This window comes from Porcisia hertigi, chromosome 36 (genome assembly GCF_017918235.1).
Source record: "Porcisia hertigi strain C119 chromosome 36, whole genome shotgun sequence".
In the NCBI taxonomy this organism is placed as follows: domain Eukaryota; phylum Euglenozoa; class Kinetoplastea; order Trypanosomatida; family Trypanosomatidae; genus Porcisia; species Porcisia hertigi.
Window position 1 is genome coordinate 3,234,972 of NC_090595.1, and position 15,982 is coordinate 3,250,953.

Genomic DNA, 15,982 nt, shown 5'->3' on the forward strand with positions numbered 1-15,982 from the left:
GATGCAGGAGACGCCGCACGTTCCGCACACGTGTGCGCATTGAGGCTCCATGCTATGGGGTTCTACTTGCCGTGCTTGCACATCACATCGACTCGCCTAGCCCTTTGGAGAGCTTACATGTATTTTACGAGGCGATTCTATCCTACAACATCGTGTAGAGAACTTTCCAGACTCTGACACAGGCCCCCCTTCCGCCTGGTGGTGCAGCAGAGCGGTATACAGGTGTTGGAATGGTGCTGACCAAGTCACCTGAGCACGGCCTCTGATTCGGGCACTACACAGACCTAGCCGCCTCGCAGGTCACTCTTTACAGCCGCACCCGTTGGGCTGGTCGCCACGCGTTGGAGCCACATTGACACCCTTGTCCATTGTATCGATGGGGGCAGGCATAGGCACTGTGGCGGGCCACCCCGCCGCAACACCACACTGCGGACATTGCCGCTAGCATTAATAGCGACGACGCACTCCGAATCGGCCAATGGTGGTGGTGGTGGTGCTGGGGGAGGTTCGGTGGACTGCTTGTCTTTCGCACAAGAAATGGGTAATGGTCCCCTGCTGATGTGCGCTGAGATGTGCCGCCCCCCTTCCCCCCCCCCCCTCCCCGCTACCCGGGAATGAATTATATACCGGGAAGTGTAAAACACAAAAAAGAGGTGCATAGCAAGTTAACCAAAGGAAAAACAACGAGACCGGAAACAAAAATAAGAAGAGTAAAAAAAAGGGTTCACCTGTGACATAGTTTAACCGAGGAAATATAGAGGGACAGAGAGACTCGAAGAGATTACGTACATACACACAAAATACACATACACAGGCTGACGCGACGGGACAGAACAAAGAAGTGTGTGAGCACAAAAAAAAAAACGGGAAGACGGTGGTCACGAGACAGGAGAGAGAAAAGGACTGAGCAAGGGCCAACACTGGCGAGAAAGGACTCGGCACTTCGGTGTGGGCGGGTGGGGGAGAAAGAGTCGCAGTGCCGGGGAGGGTGTATGACAAAAAAGTGTGTCCTGCCACAAGGCCCCGTGAAGCGCGACGGCAATCGCTGACCCTGAAACGAAATAGTGAGAACAGAGTTGCGCAAACGAGAGGAGCAGAGACGGAGGTGTGCAGTGTAATCGAACAATCTTTGCGTGCCTATCGAGGCACAACATCACTTGGCGCTCCCTCTTTTCCATCTCCTGTTGAGCATCCCTCAACCCCTCCGTGCTTACGCCGTTGTCGCGCAGACGTTACCCCTTGCTTTTTAGTGCCGCCGCCGGGACAGCGGCTGTTGCTTTAGAAGCCTGGGTGTCTTTGGGGGCCTGCTCAGGCGTGGTTTGTGGCGCCGCCTTCTCCGCCATGGCAGAGGTAGCATTGTTGCCCGGCTTCACAGGGTCAGGAGATTGGTGAACGGTCTTGCATCTCATTTCCCTCGACACTCCTTCCACTGCCAGCGCAGAGTACTTGCGGTCTTCGCTGAGGTCGCCAATGTACGTGATATCGCGGCCGAAGATTTGGCTTCCGGCCCAGTTCACAATCACGTAGAGCTTGCTGCGGATGGAGCCGAGGATCGTCAGATAGGCGCTCTTCCACACCCACAGCGCCATGTACCCATTCACGTCGATTTTGAATTTTTGACCAAGCGAGACAATGGCGGAGCGGTTGCCGATGGAGGCCATGCTGCCCAGACTCCTGTAAACGAACGGCTTGCTCATTTGCTTCCCCTTGAGCAGATTGTTGATCTCCTTTCCGATGTAGCGACCCTGGCGTGAGGCGACGGCGGCCAGCGTCGGCAGCGGTTTCTCATTGCTGGCTGCACAGTCGCCAGCGGAGAACACGTTGGGGATCGGAGTGCCATCGCGCAGAACCCGCAAGTGGTCGTCGATGGAAATGCGTCCGCGAGTAGTCTTGTCGCACTTTAGGGCCTTGGTGAGCGGACCCGAGCCGACACCCGTGCTCCACACTACCAACCCCGTCGGCAGCACCTCGCCTGACTTGGTGAAGACTTCCTGATCGGTGACACCCACTACGGCCGTCTTTCGGATTTTCACGCCTAGCTCTTTCAGGCGGCGCTGGCCGTACTTGCGCAGCGCGGTGTCGAAGGACCCGAGAACTTCACCCGCCTCCAGCACGGTTACCTTACAGTGCGGCAGCAGCGCTGCGTTGATCTTCTTGATGTCTTCCCGGAAGAAGTCGGCGAGGTTGGCGGCAAACTCGATACCAGTGGGTCCACCACCCACGACTACCGTGTGCAGAAGCCGTTTCGCCTCTGCGCTCGAGGTGGTCGGAAGGTCGGCGGCCATAATGTTTTGCACGAGGCGTTTGCGGATGCCCCGGGCCTCGTTCACCTCACGCAGGAAAAATGCTTTTTCTTCAACTCCAGGGATATTGAACGTGTTGGGGAGAGCACCATAGGCCATGATGAGGTAGTCATACTCAACGCTGAAGGTGTTGACCGGCACGTTCTCCGAGCCGCCAACGACGCCGACGCCGACGCACTGCACCAGCTTCTTGTCAAAGTCCACGTCGTAAATGACGCTGCGGATAAAGCGGTGGGGTGGATTTGCCAGTGAGGGCTGAATGTTGGTGATGGGCTCACAAACCGAGCGGAATTCAAGCGTACCCGTCGTTGTCTGCGGAAGCAGCGGTGTGAAGACCATGTGGTTTCGATTTGAGATAACCTGGATAGTGCACAAGTTGGGGTCGAGCTGGCGGGCGGCGTAGCAGCCGGCCCATCCGGTGCCTAGCACAACCACCCTCGGCTTTGTCAGCCACAGCATAGTGTTGCGTAGCATATCTGGATTATGAGGGAGGGGGGGGGAGGTTTAAGTCTAGCGTAGTGCGCGATGAGATACGAATGTTGCCTCAAGTTCGGATAATTCCAACTCCAAAATTATGCGTCTGCTGCTAAATAATCGGGACGATGGGGATGCGTGCAAGGGGAATTTTACCTACGAGTCTACGGATAGACACTATGAAACGGAGACCGTCAAGGACAGCACCCGATGCACCAATAGGCACTAACACACACACACACACACACACACACACGCGCCCAGTAGAGGGAGGGGGGGGGGCACGTAAGGACAGGTGCGATTCAGGATGAAGATTGCGAAAGCCCCACGTCAAGAGAGAGAGAAATGAAGGAGGCGGGGGGGGGGGAGGCTAACCCAGTTGCTTCAAAGACTGTATGATCCTCCCTTCTGCGTGTGCACCCCTGTGTAGAGGGTGTATAGTCTTCTTTTTTTTTCGCTTGTAGAACACTGCGTATGACTCTGTGTAATGAGGGGCACGAAGACTGTATTCGAAATTGGAAACAGCTCAAGACTCCCTCCCCAAAAGCCAGTCTGTACGTTGTATTCTTCGCTGGTTCCGCGTAGGCGGGGGAAAACGAGGGTGCAGACAAAGAAGGGTCAATGGAAAAGAAAAAAAAACAGAAAAAAATCCACAAAATGAGTAAATTTAATGTGTGAAAAGTGCGTACATGTAAGAGAAACAAGAAGGAAACATTAAATGAGATGTGCGGTAGTGGTGGTGGTGGTGGGCAGTAGTAATAGTAGCGATGTAAGTACGAGAGAGAGAGAGCAACACCTCAAAGGGGAAAAAACCAACAAAAATAGGGGGAAAGAGTGGGGGGGGGGGGAAGCAAGGCTCGGCGACACTACAATGCCAATCACCGAGGAATGGGTGCTGACAAGGTGAGAAGTTCTCTGAACGTCTATGTGCTTGACTAAAAATCTTTGCTATTTACTTTTCGGTTTAAGGGGATAGAAGAGGCTGGAGGCAGTGGAGGAGCGTGAGCGTCAACGGATGCCCAGAGCTAGTGAGCAGAACGCGGCGAAGGTGTGGTTGGGTGGGAAGTGATGAAGGGCGACACAGAAGGGAAGTTTAGGCCAATAAGTAGTGGCGGAAGAAGGGCAAGCGATAGAGCGGGGATGCATGCAGCAAGAGTGACACTCTGTCTTTAGAAGTGGTGACGCCCTTCGCGCAGAAGATCCCCCCAAACCCCCCCCCCCCCAAAAAAAAAGGTACCTCTGCAGTTGAAATGATACACACAAAAAAGGGGGCGGGGTGGGAGGGGCTGGATCTAGCGGGTATCCTGGCCTCTTGGAAAGGATGACACAACTTCCCGTGCTCGTATATTTTTACTTAGCTTGTTGCATGTCTAAGGGGTGTGACAAGGACGGGGGAGGGGGCGAAACAGTAGTCAAGTGTTCCCTCGTGTGTGCGCGTGTTCGGCTGTTGTTCATCGACCGGTGCGTAGTTGCTGTCTCACCAGTGACGTGTTCCAGACATTTTTGGCGATCGGTCGCTTCTTGCTTACTTTTTTTTTTAGAGGGCATACATTTTTTTTTAATGTACTCGTGAGTTGCTTACTCGTTACGGCGCGGCCACTCGTCTTCTTCTACAAGAGACTCGAGCGGTTGCAGGACATCTTCACGCTTTGACATGAAACGTTCGGGCTGCCCCACCGTCTCGAGGCTTTCCTCTGTGTGCATACGAAAAATGGCGTCGGCCAGAAGCTTTGCGATGGAGATTACCTTGATCTTGCTGCACTTCTGGCGGGATTCCTCCTGCGGAATGCTATCTGTTACCACCACCTCCACCAGCGCGCTGCACTGCGTCAGCCGCTCACACGCGGGGTCAGTGAAAATACCGTGGGTTGCGTAGGCGTGGACCTCCTTTGCTCCGTACTCCTTCAACACCTCCGCCGCCTTGCAGAGCGTTCCGGCCGTGTCGATCATGTCATCCACAATGATGCACACGCACCCATCGACCTCGCCGACCAGCTGCATCGACTCGACTTGGTTCGCCACGACGCGGCGCTTCAGAATCGTGACGATGCGGCTGGCACCGATGCGGTCGCCCATTCGGCGAGCCCGGTTCACCGCGCCGGCGTCTGGTGCCACTACCACCAAGTTGCTCGGAGTAAAGTTTTTTTGTTTAACATACTCAGCGAACTCGGAGCTGGGGCTGAGGTCCGCTACTGGGCACCCGTGGAAAAAGCCTTGAATCTGGCCGCAGTGCAGGTCCATCGTCACAACGCCGTTGACGCCCATCTCCGTCACCATCCGCGCAACGGCAGACGCGCTAATGGGCACGCGGCCCGTATGCTTGCGGTCCTGGCGAGCGTATCCATAGTGTGGAATCACAGCAATCACGCGCTGTGCGGAGGACAACTTCAGGGTATGAATGATGAGAAGCAGCTCCATCACCGCCTGATTCACGTTCGTCCCCGAAGCGTTGCCGCAGGTCGGTTGGATGACGAAGACATCATCGCCACGAATCGACTCAAGAATCTTTACATTTGTTTCCCCGTTAGCAAAGCTGCCGACGCGGCTGGCCGTAACGGGGATGTTGAGGTAGCGGCATACGTCTTCGGCGAGTTTCGGATTCGCGTTGCCGTGAATTACGCGGAGGGAGCCGTTGCGGCGGTTGCACGATTCCATAATGAATGCGGGAGAGGGAGAAAACAAAGGAAGAGGAAAAATATGCTATGTAACAGTGGGCTTATGGATGGTTGGGAGTGTGAGCGCTGCCTGTTATCAGGCGGGTTTTTTTCGTCAAAGAATGTAAATGCTCTTCTTCTGTCTCTTTTTCCTGCGTCGAAAAGATTTGATTCACTGGGCGGTTGTCATCGATGACAGTGAAATATCGCTCCTTTCCGAGACACCCCAGGCGAGGGAAAACCAAATGCAACAACAAAACGTATTGCCGCGTGTCTGCCTTTGCTGAGCTTTTCGTTTTACTAATGTGTTTGAGCAAATTGTCTAGGCTGCTCGGATTGCGACCGTGTGCGTGTGTTGTGTGTATGTGTTCGTAGGAAAAGGGTACGCCGCGATGCTGGGGAATGGGTGGGAAATGAGGGAAAGGAGGGCTGAAGGTTCAACTAAATGAAAACAAAAGTAAGTGAAAGGGTGGGGTACGGCTCCGCTTCAACTGGGTGCCTTGTCCTGTCCCCGCATACGCTAGTTCCTTCTGTGGTTGTTTAGATTTGCCCCAACACTGACTGGTTAGTGGAACAGAAGCGCCAAAATGTGTTTTGTGTGTTTTGTGTGTAATGTGAGGTGCTCAGACGCCACGTTGGATGGATTTGCTTGTGAAGTGGCTTTCGCTTATACGTAAATGAAAGGAATCACCACCTGGAGGGTGACGCGAGAATAAAAGTTGGAGGCGTCTGGGTATAGGGAGTGGGGGTAAAAGGGGGGGGGGGCAGGGCCCAGCGGCGAGCTCCATGAACGCCGTCTTGCCCTCTCGATCTCTTCTGCACGGAAGGAGTGTGGTTGTTGTTTATTCGGATGTGTCCAGAAGAGGTTTGCTGATGTGGGGGACTTGGAGCCGGCTGCGCAGCGTGTTCCCATGCGTCGATGCAGCATGAGCTCTATTTGGGAACGAGTCGTTTTGATGGGAAACGGTAGTGTAAGGGGTTGGCGACTGTCGCAGTGGGTAGCTCATATGAATGACTGGTAGCCGAACGAGAGAGACCGACGGGAACAAAAAAAAACGCTCTCACACGCGCCCCCCCCCTTCCCCATAACACACACACACACACAGAGGCTCCCGATTTGTACGACGACTTCCACGCGTCCGTGCCAGTGGTTCATGAGCTTCACTTGCTCTTCGATACGGGTTTTGGCATTAGTGATGCGTAGACGGTGTCAAGCAACAGCTGCTGGCACTGAGCTGGTGTGAGGGCTGCGGGGGCGTCATCCTCGTTCTTGTGAGAGCCTAGACACATGCTGGGAAGCCTCAGATTCCCCGTAGCCGATGCCGAGTGCGATTGCAGTCCCTGCCGGAAGGACGCCTCCATTTCGCGCACCTGCTCCGCATGCAGTGGCTCGAATTTGATCCGGCGGTCGATACGACCAGGCCGCAGCAGTACTTCGGCAAAGGGAATGTGACTCGTGTTGTTAGCCGTGATCAAGAGCAACCGCCCCTCGCCGCTGGAAACACCGTCCAGGGCGTTCAGCAAGGCGCTCAGGGACATGGCTGAGCGCGGGCCGCCTCCAATGTCCGTTGAATAGGACGAGGCAGGGGATGTTGGCGGTACCTCAACTACTTCTTCTGTGGATGCGACGCTCACAGTGGCTCCCCCAGCGTAGTGTGCAGCCCTCGGTTGCGTTTTGAGAACATTTTCTAGATCCTCTATTAGTAGAATCGACCGGCGCGGCACGCTACTGGCGAGCGACAGCAGAGCGTCGTCGTCCATGTTGTCACTGCGGAGGGAAAGGATGTGCACGGGAAGACCCAGCTCTCCAGCGAGCGCCATCACAAAACTTGTTTTGCCGGTGCCGGGCGGGCCTTCGAGGAGATACCCGCGACGCCACGGGATTCCGAGCGCCGCGTACGTGTCTTTGAGCTGGAAAAAAAGTCTCGCCTCATCGACAACGGCCTTGGTCTCTGACGGTAGGTAGAGTGTGGAAAGCGGTCGACGGATGCGCTCAGTAAGGGGGCGCCAGCGTGGACCGTAACCCTCGCTGAGGTACATGTACACAGTGTTGCGCACATTCGCCCTCCACGACTCGTGTACATGGGTGATGAACTGTTGCACCACCGCTCGGCGGCGTGTGAAAAATGTCAGAGTGAGCTTATCGTTCTCGCGATCCACGCGATTGGCCGCTGCGGCTTTTTGCTTGGATAGATCCTCAGAGCGTGTGATGTGGACCCAAGTTGATCCGAAGCGGAACAGATGACTCCCATAGCCCGGCACCAGTGTGACACGCGCATCGGCGTCGGTGTCAGCACCTGCGTCGGTGTCGTCTGACAGCGACAATGGCGCGTCTCTCCAGACCATCTTCTGCTCGTCCTGTATTGTGACCGGTTTCAAGGCCAGGTTTCGGATGCATTGTCCATGCGGCTGACGACCCATCCAGTCCACAATCATCGCAAACTCTTGCGAAGAAGAGCGCACCTCCAGCGTCGTGGAAAGACTGTTTTTGAGGAATTGCCACATGGTCGACTTCTGCGCAGTGAAGAGATCCCACATGGCTGAGAGGATAAAGATGGCAAAGGCCAGCATGATCACTTCCTTGTTTCCGAGCGCGATGCTGCGAGTACCAGCCCGCCTGCCTTCACCCTCTTCGTTCGATGAATCTTCAGTGGACAGGATGCCGCGCTGCTGCCGACGGGCACGTAGTTTTCTCCTTTCGCGCCGCCCCTGTGGCTCTTTGTTGTCTGGTGGCGATTGTGTGAATGTCGGAGGCACACCTCGTTGGTTTCCAGTTCGACCATGGAGAAGAGCCATGAGCCCCGCTGGGGACGTGAGGAGGTCCGATGGATTCGGCATATGAAAGTCCCGTTTTACAACGCGGAGCGGATACCACACAAAACACGTACCGCTGCCTGCAAAGGAGCCGCGCTGCGACACAGACGCACGGATGCACCTTGCTGCCACCATTCCATGTCGCTGCATGTGCAGTTCCGATCACGTATGTGTGAGACTCTTTGTGTGAAGGTGTGGCTGAGCCCGATCTCTGCGCGCGTGTCTGCGCTTCTGCCCAACGAATAGGGCTGGGTAAATGGAAGGGGCAAAGAAAAAAGAGGAAATGCCTGCAGTGCTGTTGTTGCTGGAGATTGAGGTGCACCGTCTAAACAGAGCTTCGCGGCAGCGCGCCGCACCAAGAGCAGCAGTAGCCGGTTAGATTATCTTCACACCGTCATTAAACTGTTTTGTGGAGCAGAAAGGGGGTGCCATCAAAGGTCGCCGACGGGGAATGGAGGAGGGGGAAAGAAGACGAGTGACACAATTATGGGCGTTGAGCACCCCTCCCCTCGCAGCTTCCACATCAGATGCCAAGTTTTACTTTTGTCGTCGTCATCGTCGTCTTTGTATCGCGTCTCCGATGTCTCATACCTCAATTATCTCATACCCGTCTTTTAGACGAGCGTAGACGCCGTCGACAGCGTTGGGGGCGCGATCCTCTACATGCCCCACAATCCACGATGGACACCCGCCATCGACCTCCATGAGCTCTGCGCAGAACGCCTCTGCCGCGGTTGAGCTTGGAAACGCTACCAGCAGCCCACCGCTGGTCTCCGCTGAGTACCCCTCGAAGAGGCGGTACTTGTCATTCATCCGCCTTGAGGCTAAAACGGCGGTCTTGAAAATCGGAAGTTGTTCCAATACGAGGCAGAGCGAGCGAGGAGAATCGCCAGCGGACTGAGCTGCTCCGAGGTTGTTCGCGTGCCCCAGTATGCCAAAGCCGGTCACGTCGGTGGCCCCGTGCGCACCGTATTTCCGCATCAGCCGAGCCCCTTCGCGGTTCAGGCGCCGCATGCTGTCCGTCGCCACATTGTAGAGCTCTTCTATCTCGCCGGGGGTGATGTGCCCTGCGATGGCTTCCTCGTACAGTGGCGAGGGGCGCAGTAGCCATTGTTTGAGATTCACTGCGATCTGGCACCCAAGCGGCTTCGTCAGCACCAACACATCGCCGGAGCGCAGGAGTCCATTGGGCCGCACCATTTCGGCTTCGGTCACGACGGCCATGGCCACCCCGCCAATCAGCGGCCAGGGGTTCATGACTGTCTGTCCCCCCGTCACCGTTGTTGTGGCCAACCGCGCCCGCTCCGCAAAACCCTTCATGATTTCCCGCGTCGTGATGAGGCGCTCATGTTCGTCCATGTCCGTGCTGGCCGCGAGGAGCATCAGCATTGTATCACAGTCTGAGATGCCCATGCTATACAGGTCTGACAAGACATTGGCGGCCCCGATTTGGCCTTGCAGAAACGGGTCTGACACACTGGGGAAGAAGAAGTCCGTAGTGGAGACGAGGAAAAGCGCCTCGCCTTTGCTGTTCGTGTGGTGCAGTGGAACAATGCTGCAGTCCATGCCAACGTCTTTTCGCCCCGGTGTTGTCGAGACTTCTTGCAGCAACGCCAGAAGCTTTGGCTGCGGCAGTTTGCAGCTGCACCCCTTCAGACGTGTGTAGTCTGTGAGCTGGAACTCGGCAGGGAGACCCAATGAGACGGGGTCGAAGCGCGTTTTTCTGCGCTCGGCCATCCCCTCCGATGCCCCCCTGGTAGACTGTGGCCGCTTGTGGGACATGGGCGGTGCTGCGGCTCCTCCAGAGTCTGAGTGAAGGGGGGAAAAGGAGGAGATTCGAGTCTTTTTCGGAGCTGGCGGCCCTGTCCAGGGGTGCAAGCGCGAGGTGAAGTGCACGGGCAGGGAGGTCAGGAGGAGAGGGGGAGGGGGGGGGAGGAGAGTAAGAGAGAGACACACACAAAGTGCGAAAAGGATGATGGAGAGCAGCATCGGGAGAGTGTCAGGGTTATGTGCCGATGGAGTGTTCCTGCGCGGGGTGAACACCACGTCACGTTACCGTTCCCCCTTTGTGGCCGATTTCCCGAGGAGGCCGTGCATTCGATTGAGAGCGCCCGTGAGGGTCGACGCATCGGCGCTGAAGATATATATATATATATATTCCCCCCCTTAGGGAGTGTACTCATTATCGTCACAGCGGCGCGATAGTGGCCCGCATCCGTTACCAACGTCAGTACAAGGTACACAAACACACACATACACAAACACATACACAACCTAGCCGTCCTAGATATGTTATCATACGGGCAGTGCCCAAAGCAATGAAGGAGTTTACAGGTCTTCAAGGAACTCGTTGAGCTCGGTGTCTTCCTCTTCGATTGGTGCCTCCTCCCGCTTCCGTTTGCGACTCTTGTCTGTCTCCGTCTCGTCCTCACCCGCACCCGCCGCAGCGGCCTTCTCCGCCGCCGCCTTCTTTCGCTTCTCCGCTGCCGTCATCCATGTACGCGGATCGTAGCGACCGTCCACCTGGGCCATGCGGCGGCGGTTGTTCTCACGAAATTCGACCGCCTCTGGCTCATCGGACAGAATCCACTCGATGCGCTCAGCGGCGGTCTGCAAATCCTCTTCCGTGGTGGCAGTGATTCGCACGTGTGGGTCCTCCAAAGCCATGGCGGCTGCATTGGGGTTCGTGTCTTTTAAGGGGTTGGTGATGCCTCGCCCCACCAGCACAATGTGGCAGTTGGTTTCCTTCTCTAGCTGCTGATGCACCAAACCGCGTGGCCCGATGAGAGCGCCGTAGTCGCCCGTCTCGATTTGTTCGGCAGTAAAGTAGATGCGACGGTTGATATCTTTGGACTTGTTGGCCGCGTACTCAGCCCGCTCCACATAAGTACGCAGCAGCTTGCTAATGTCGTCCATGACGTGCAGTCGCTTTTCCATCACCACATCTTCAGGTGTGTTGGTGCGGTTGCCACTCGCATCGTATTCTGGATCCAGTGGGATGTTTCGGAAGTAAGCCTCGCAGGTGCTCGTGGCGAGCATGCGCTGCATATCATTCGCCAGCACGCGAAGAAGAAAGGCACGCAGAAATTGTCCATCCTCGTGTACGAGTGCCTCGGAGGGGACATAGCTCGGCACCTGCAAGTTGGTGTAGCGCGACTCGCTCCAGCGAGATGTGGTGTCCTTCGGCATGAGTGTGAGAGAGAAAAGCGCACGAAGAAAAAGATAAAAAAAAGGAGTGTGCGACTGGGTAGGGTGTTTCCAGCCAAAAATAAATGCGTCGCCGCGTGTTTTCCCACCTTTTTTTTTATTGTGGGGATCTGAAAAGAAAAAAAAACATTCAACAATCAAAACAAATGGGAAGCACACACGACGGAGGAGAACGAGAGAGAGTGGAGAGGCGTTGTGCAATGGGTGTTGGTAGGGGACGCGTCACACCATAGAGTGAGACACATGAATGTCCGAGAAACGTGCTTGTTCAGTTGGTCGCTTCATGTCCGCCTGAAGCAGAAGCGGCGGCCAAAAGAAAAAAAGAAGGGGGGGCGGGTAAGAGACACCGCCGCTTGCTTTCCGGCGCCCAGACCCGAAAACAAAGCGATAGTTGGGTAAGTTAGGTCACCTTTGATGACCCGTCCACATCATTGGATCGCTTTGCTGCTGCTTCGAGAATGTGTGTGTGTGTGTGTGTGTGGTGGGTGAAGTTGGAGAAAGCGGGACCTGAAAAAGCGTCCTCGGAGAAGCACATCTGTGGTAATGCACACATGCAGGCGAGGGCCATGCATCACTGGCTAGGGGTTGTGTGTGTACATGGGGGGTGTATCGTTGACGCCGTCTCTCTGAACAGCAAACCAGACGGCATTGTCGTCTACGTCGCAAATCCGCGGAGGTGCATCTCCCCAGCCCGCCACACACTCGTTGACGGCATCTCGACAGCCTTGCCAGTAGTGATAGTCGTCGACTTGCACCATGCGGTGGGGAGTAGGGTGGATGTTTGCAACGTCCTTGTCCACCGCACGACGGCGCATCAACGGGATAAGAGGCTCGAGTGCGGCGCGCGTAGACGCATACCAGTCGGCGTCAATGTGAAGAAGTGCAACGCCGTCTTGTTGGATGTCGCTGCGCGACAGCAGATGCGTTGGGATGGAGTCGGCAAAAAGCCCCTCGATCACCTCGAGTCGATCGTCGACACCGAAGTTCCGCGCAAGCTGCCGCACGTGCGCCGCCGGCGAGCGGCACGTGCCAGTTCCCCACGAAGCCGTTGCTTCGTCCGGGCTCTGGGGCGGTTTGAACTGGAAGGGAGAGACAGCACTGAGAGAGGTGCTGACAAGGCGATCCTTTGCGGTGGGAGGCGGCATACCAGTGAAGCTATCGAGGGCAAAGACACGCCGTAGCGGCGACGCACGAGCATCGCTAGCGGCCTCGGCCTCTGCCAACACAACGGCCATCAGCACAGCCGATCCACCGCCTGCGGTCCCGCATTCCACGACGTGCCCCGAATCCCCACTCGTGCCGCGTTGCGTATCAAGACGTGCAAGGCGGTCAGTCGCCTGGTATAAGTTCAGCAGTCGAGGCCATGTCAGCATTGTCGAGTCAAACAGGGCATCGAAGAGAAGCGAGAATAGTGGGTACTGCTTACGCACTACTGCCGGCGGTGCCAGGAGGACCCGCGCGGTGTCATTAACTTCATGAAGCAGTGTACGTGCCTTGTGATGTTCAGGATGCAGGCGCAGCTCTTCCAGCAGACTCTGCCGCGCCGCGAGTAGGTTACTCTTTTCTTTGTCGAAGAGAAAGCACAGCGCACGCGCATAGTCGATTCCTTGTACCGTAGAGGACACTGCCTTGAGATCGTTGAGGCGAGGAAGCGCCACTGAAACGTGTCCCCGATGGATGTCGCGAAGACACTCCTCCACTGTCGCGGTAGCCACGGCACAGTAAAGCGATGCTGTGCGCCACATCCAAAGTGATGCTCTCTGAGGTGGGGGGCAGTCGGGGAAGAGAAAAGGCGCGTGTTGCATGGCCGCGTGTGGATGGTAGAAGAGCGTGAGAGGCACATGAATGACAAAGGAAACCATTTGTCAAAAGTTCACTCAGTTGCAAGAAACGTGCGCGGTGTCCGAGAGTTTTGGAGGAGGAGCTCAGCGAAGAGCTGTGCTAATCGAGGAAAAAGGGATTCACACACACACACACACACATACACGCGCCTTTTTTTTCACTAAGCAGGGTCAGGAGATGGTGCTTTGGTGACTACAAGACGAGGTCGCTGCGCTTTCCCACCCGAGAGCATACATCAAGTTCCCCCAGACATTTTCCCTAGTGTCTTTGCAACATCGCCTGTCACGACGTCTTCCGAAAAGGTGTACATCTAATGGGGTGCCAAGGACGCTATAGGAGAGCACGGAGCAGCCCCCGGAGACACAAGAGCGATCGGTGGGCTCGTTCAAAAAAAGAAATAAAGGGGAGAGACTGAGTGATTTTCCCGCATGATCATGCGCGATATACAAAAAATTGCCCCCACGACACAGGTCTCTCCCTCGGCCTTGCCGCAGCGAAAGAGCCCACAAATGCGCACCTCGACTAGCAATCTAAGCACTAAAGCACAGATAATACACACACACACACACGAAAAGAAAGCAGTAGAGAGGTATTTTTTTTTCTGTCCTTCCCGTTTGATTCAGTACGTCGCGAATATTTCCCAGTCACGCTTACTTGATCAGCTTCACCATGAGCGTGCAGCTCTTCTCCACACCCAGGCTTGCAATGGTGCGCTGGTGCTCATTCCACTCTTGCTTCTGCGGAAAGGCCTGATAGAGCTCGTAGCGGAGGGTCTGGAAGCTTGGCGCAGCGGCAACAAATTCTTTACGCAAGGATGCCACTGTGTCCTCCGGGGCCATGTGCAGGGTGATTTTTTGTCCACTGGGAAGCCGTATGAGAACAGCGATGAGGTTGCCCACGATCATTGGACTCGCGGCAAGGTGAGCTGAGTTCTCGGGGGAGGCATGCTGCTGTTGCTGCGCCACTCGTCGACGGTACGCGGCCTCTGTAGCGCTGACATGTTTCACCGTGGCAGAAGTTTGCGGCGCTGACGGACTGGATGCGCCGTTTGGCACGACTCCCATAAAAGCCGCCATGCTATCACGCACCGCGACTAGCTGACCGCTGGTCGTTACTGTTCGCTCCGGTATCTTTTTCAGGAATTCCTCTGCGCTGACAGTGGTGTAGCCAATATTTTTCTTCTGCTCATCTAACGTGTGTACCCGCCCAGGAATGTTGCCAGCGTTCTGTGGTGCCCTACCAAGCCGCCGGCCACCTTCTTTCGGAAAGGAAGATTCTTTATTCGCTGCAGAAGCGGCACCGCCATGATGTTCTCCGCACACTTCGCTGGTTTGATCCACCACCTCGATAGGAAATCCTTCTGGGTACTTCTCCTTGAACTCGTACGGGTAAAATCCCTCGGTGAGATCATCCAGAAAGGCGTCGCAGAGTGCCCAGCCGTACGGACGGAAGGGTCCCTGGTTCACGCAAATGCCGTTTTTATATATCACCACGCGCACAACATCGCGCTCGCGGATGCCGGCCTGGTTGCCTTCTTTGACGACCCCCTTCCAGCCCACATAATCGGATAGTATGCGCGCGTTCTTAATGAGCAACTCCACATCCACGGGGCTAGGTAGATCCCGACGACCTGGCGGCTGCGAGGGCGATTTTGCGACAGTCGAGACTGCGTCGCAGTTGCTCGACGGACCGCCACCTTTCTGGTTACTGAAGGGAAGGGTATCGGGACGCCTTGTAGTCGCAAGGTGGACCCGACCCCCCTTCCCTGGGGCCTTGGCACCGCCGTCGTCCATGAGGTCGTCCTTGAAGTCGCCATCAAAGAGATTGACCTTTGTAGGATGAGACGGCGTGGACGGCGGGGCTTGGGAGCTGAGGGTTGCGTCTTTCGCATGGCTGCGCGGTGACGGTGGGTGACTACTTGTAGCCCTGGAGCTTGCCGCCTTGATCTCGCGCAGCTGCGCCTGGAGCAGCTCCTTCTCATCGTAGAGGGTCAACACTGCTGTCTCGGTTTCCTCACGCAGCTCACGCTCTCGCTGATACTTGTCGTTGAGCTGGCGGTACTTGGCATGCATCTCTTGCAGTTCCGCCTGATACACTTTGTGCTTGGACTCCAGGTCCTTGAGACGTGCTGCCATGGCCGTGACAAGGTCGTCGCTGTTGGTGTTGCTGCCGTTACGCACACGCGTGCGTAGTTGACGCGCGAAGTGCTCCTTCTCTACGTGAGCATCTTGGGCTACAAAACCCGGGCTGAGTGTCCGGTCCACCAACGGCTGATGTGCGCGACTTGGGCGAAGGACGTCTTGCAGCAGCTCTCTCCGTGTGGCATCGTCGAGGACGTTGGGGGAAAGCAGCAGTGGGTCTTCCAGTCCGATGCCATTCTTGGATGGTTTCGCCCGAAAGCGCTGGGGCGACCCCGGCTGTTTTGATGCAGATTGACGAATGTTGTCCATATCGACTACACAGACACACGCACACACAAAAAAAAAACCAGCAAACAAACGAAGAGGCCGACAGAGGGCGCAAGCGATACTCTGCGGAGGAGAAAAAAATACCTCAGCGTCCAAAGTACCGACTCTGTTCTTTACCCTCGACGTTAACATAGCCGTAAACACGATGTGGAAGAGGAGAGAGAAGAGGAGATGAATACATGATTTCCCACGAACTTTTTTCCTGAGCGTCTGTCACTCT

At 55.8% G+C, this 15,982-nt stretch overlaps 7 protein-coding genes across 7 annotated transcripts; all 7 read right to left on the reverse strand.

Moving 5' to 3' along the window:
- Nucleotides 1–1,232: 1,232 nt before the first annotated feature.
- Nucleotides 1,233–2,777, reverse strand: JKF63_00816 (uncharacterized protein; the record flags this gene model as incomplete). The annotated part of the gene is made up of 1 exon (XM_067896865.1): nt 1,233–2,777. One exon carries the CDS (start codon nt 2,775–2,777, stop codon nt 1,233–1,235), a length of 1,545 nt encoding a protein of 514 aa, XP_067753022.1.
- Nucleotides 2,778–4,355: 1,578 nt separating this feature from the next.
- Nucleotides 4,356–5,432, reverse strand: JKF63_00817 (uncharacterized protein; the record flags this gene model as incomplete). Its single annotated transcript, XM_067896866.1, has 1 exon — nt 4,356–5,432. One exon carries the CDS (start codon nt 5,430–5,432, stop codon nt 4,356–4,358), a length of 1,077 nt encoding a protein of 358 aa, XP_067753023.1.
- Nucleotides 5,433–6,592: 1,160 nt separating this feature from the next.
- JKF63_00818 (uncharacterized protein) lies at nt 6,593–8,395 on the reverse strand (the record flags this gene model as incomplete). Its single annotated transcript, XM_067896867.1, has 1 exon — nt 6,593–8,395. The coding sequence occupies one exon, from the start codon at nt 8,393–8,395 to the stop codon at nt 6,593–6,595; it is 1,803 nt and encodes a 600-aa protein (XP_067753024.1).
- Nucleotides 8,396–8,830: 435 nt separating this feature from the next.
- On the reverse strand, nt 8,831–10,027 carry JKF63_00819 (uncharacterized protein; the record flags this gene model as incomplete). The annotated part of the gene is made up of 1 exon (XM_067896868.1): nt 8,831–10,027. The coding sequence occupies one exon, from the start codon at nt 10,025–10,027 to the stop codon at nt 8,831–8,833; it is 1,197 nt and encodes a 398-aa protein (XP_067753025.1).
- Nucleotides 10,028–10,573: 546 nt separating this feature from the next.
- JKF63_00820 (uncharacterized protein) lies at nt 10,574–11,434 on the reverse strand (the record flags this gene model as incomplete). Its single annotated transcript, XM_067896869.1, has 1 exon — nt 10,574–11,434. The coding sequence occupies one exon, from the start codon at nt 11,432–11,434 to the stop codon at nt 10,574–10,576; it is 861 nt and encodes a 286-aa protein (XP_067753026.1).
- Nucleotides 11,435–12,030: 596 nt separating this feature from the next.
- Nucleotides 12,031–13,197, reverse strand: JKF63_00821 (uncharacterized protein; the record flags this gene model as incomplete). The annotated part of the gene is made up of 1 exon (XM_067896870.1): nt 12,031–13,197. The coding sequence occupies one exon, from the start codon at nt 13,195–13,197 to the stop codon at nt 12,031–12,033; it is 1,167 nt and encodes a 388-aa protein (XP_067753027.1).
- Nucleotides 13,198–13,944: 747 nt separating this feature from the next.
- JKF63_00822 (uncharacterized protein) lies at nt 13,945–15,744 on the reverse strand (the record flags this gene model as incomplete). The annotated part of the gene is made up of 1 exon (XM_067896871.1): nt 13,945–15,744. The coding sequence occupies one exon, from the start codon at nt 15,742–15,744 to the stop codon at nt 13,945–13,947; it is 1,800 nt and encodes a 599-aa protein (XP_067753028.1).
- Nucleotides 15,745–15,982: the final 238 nt, after the last annotated feature.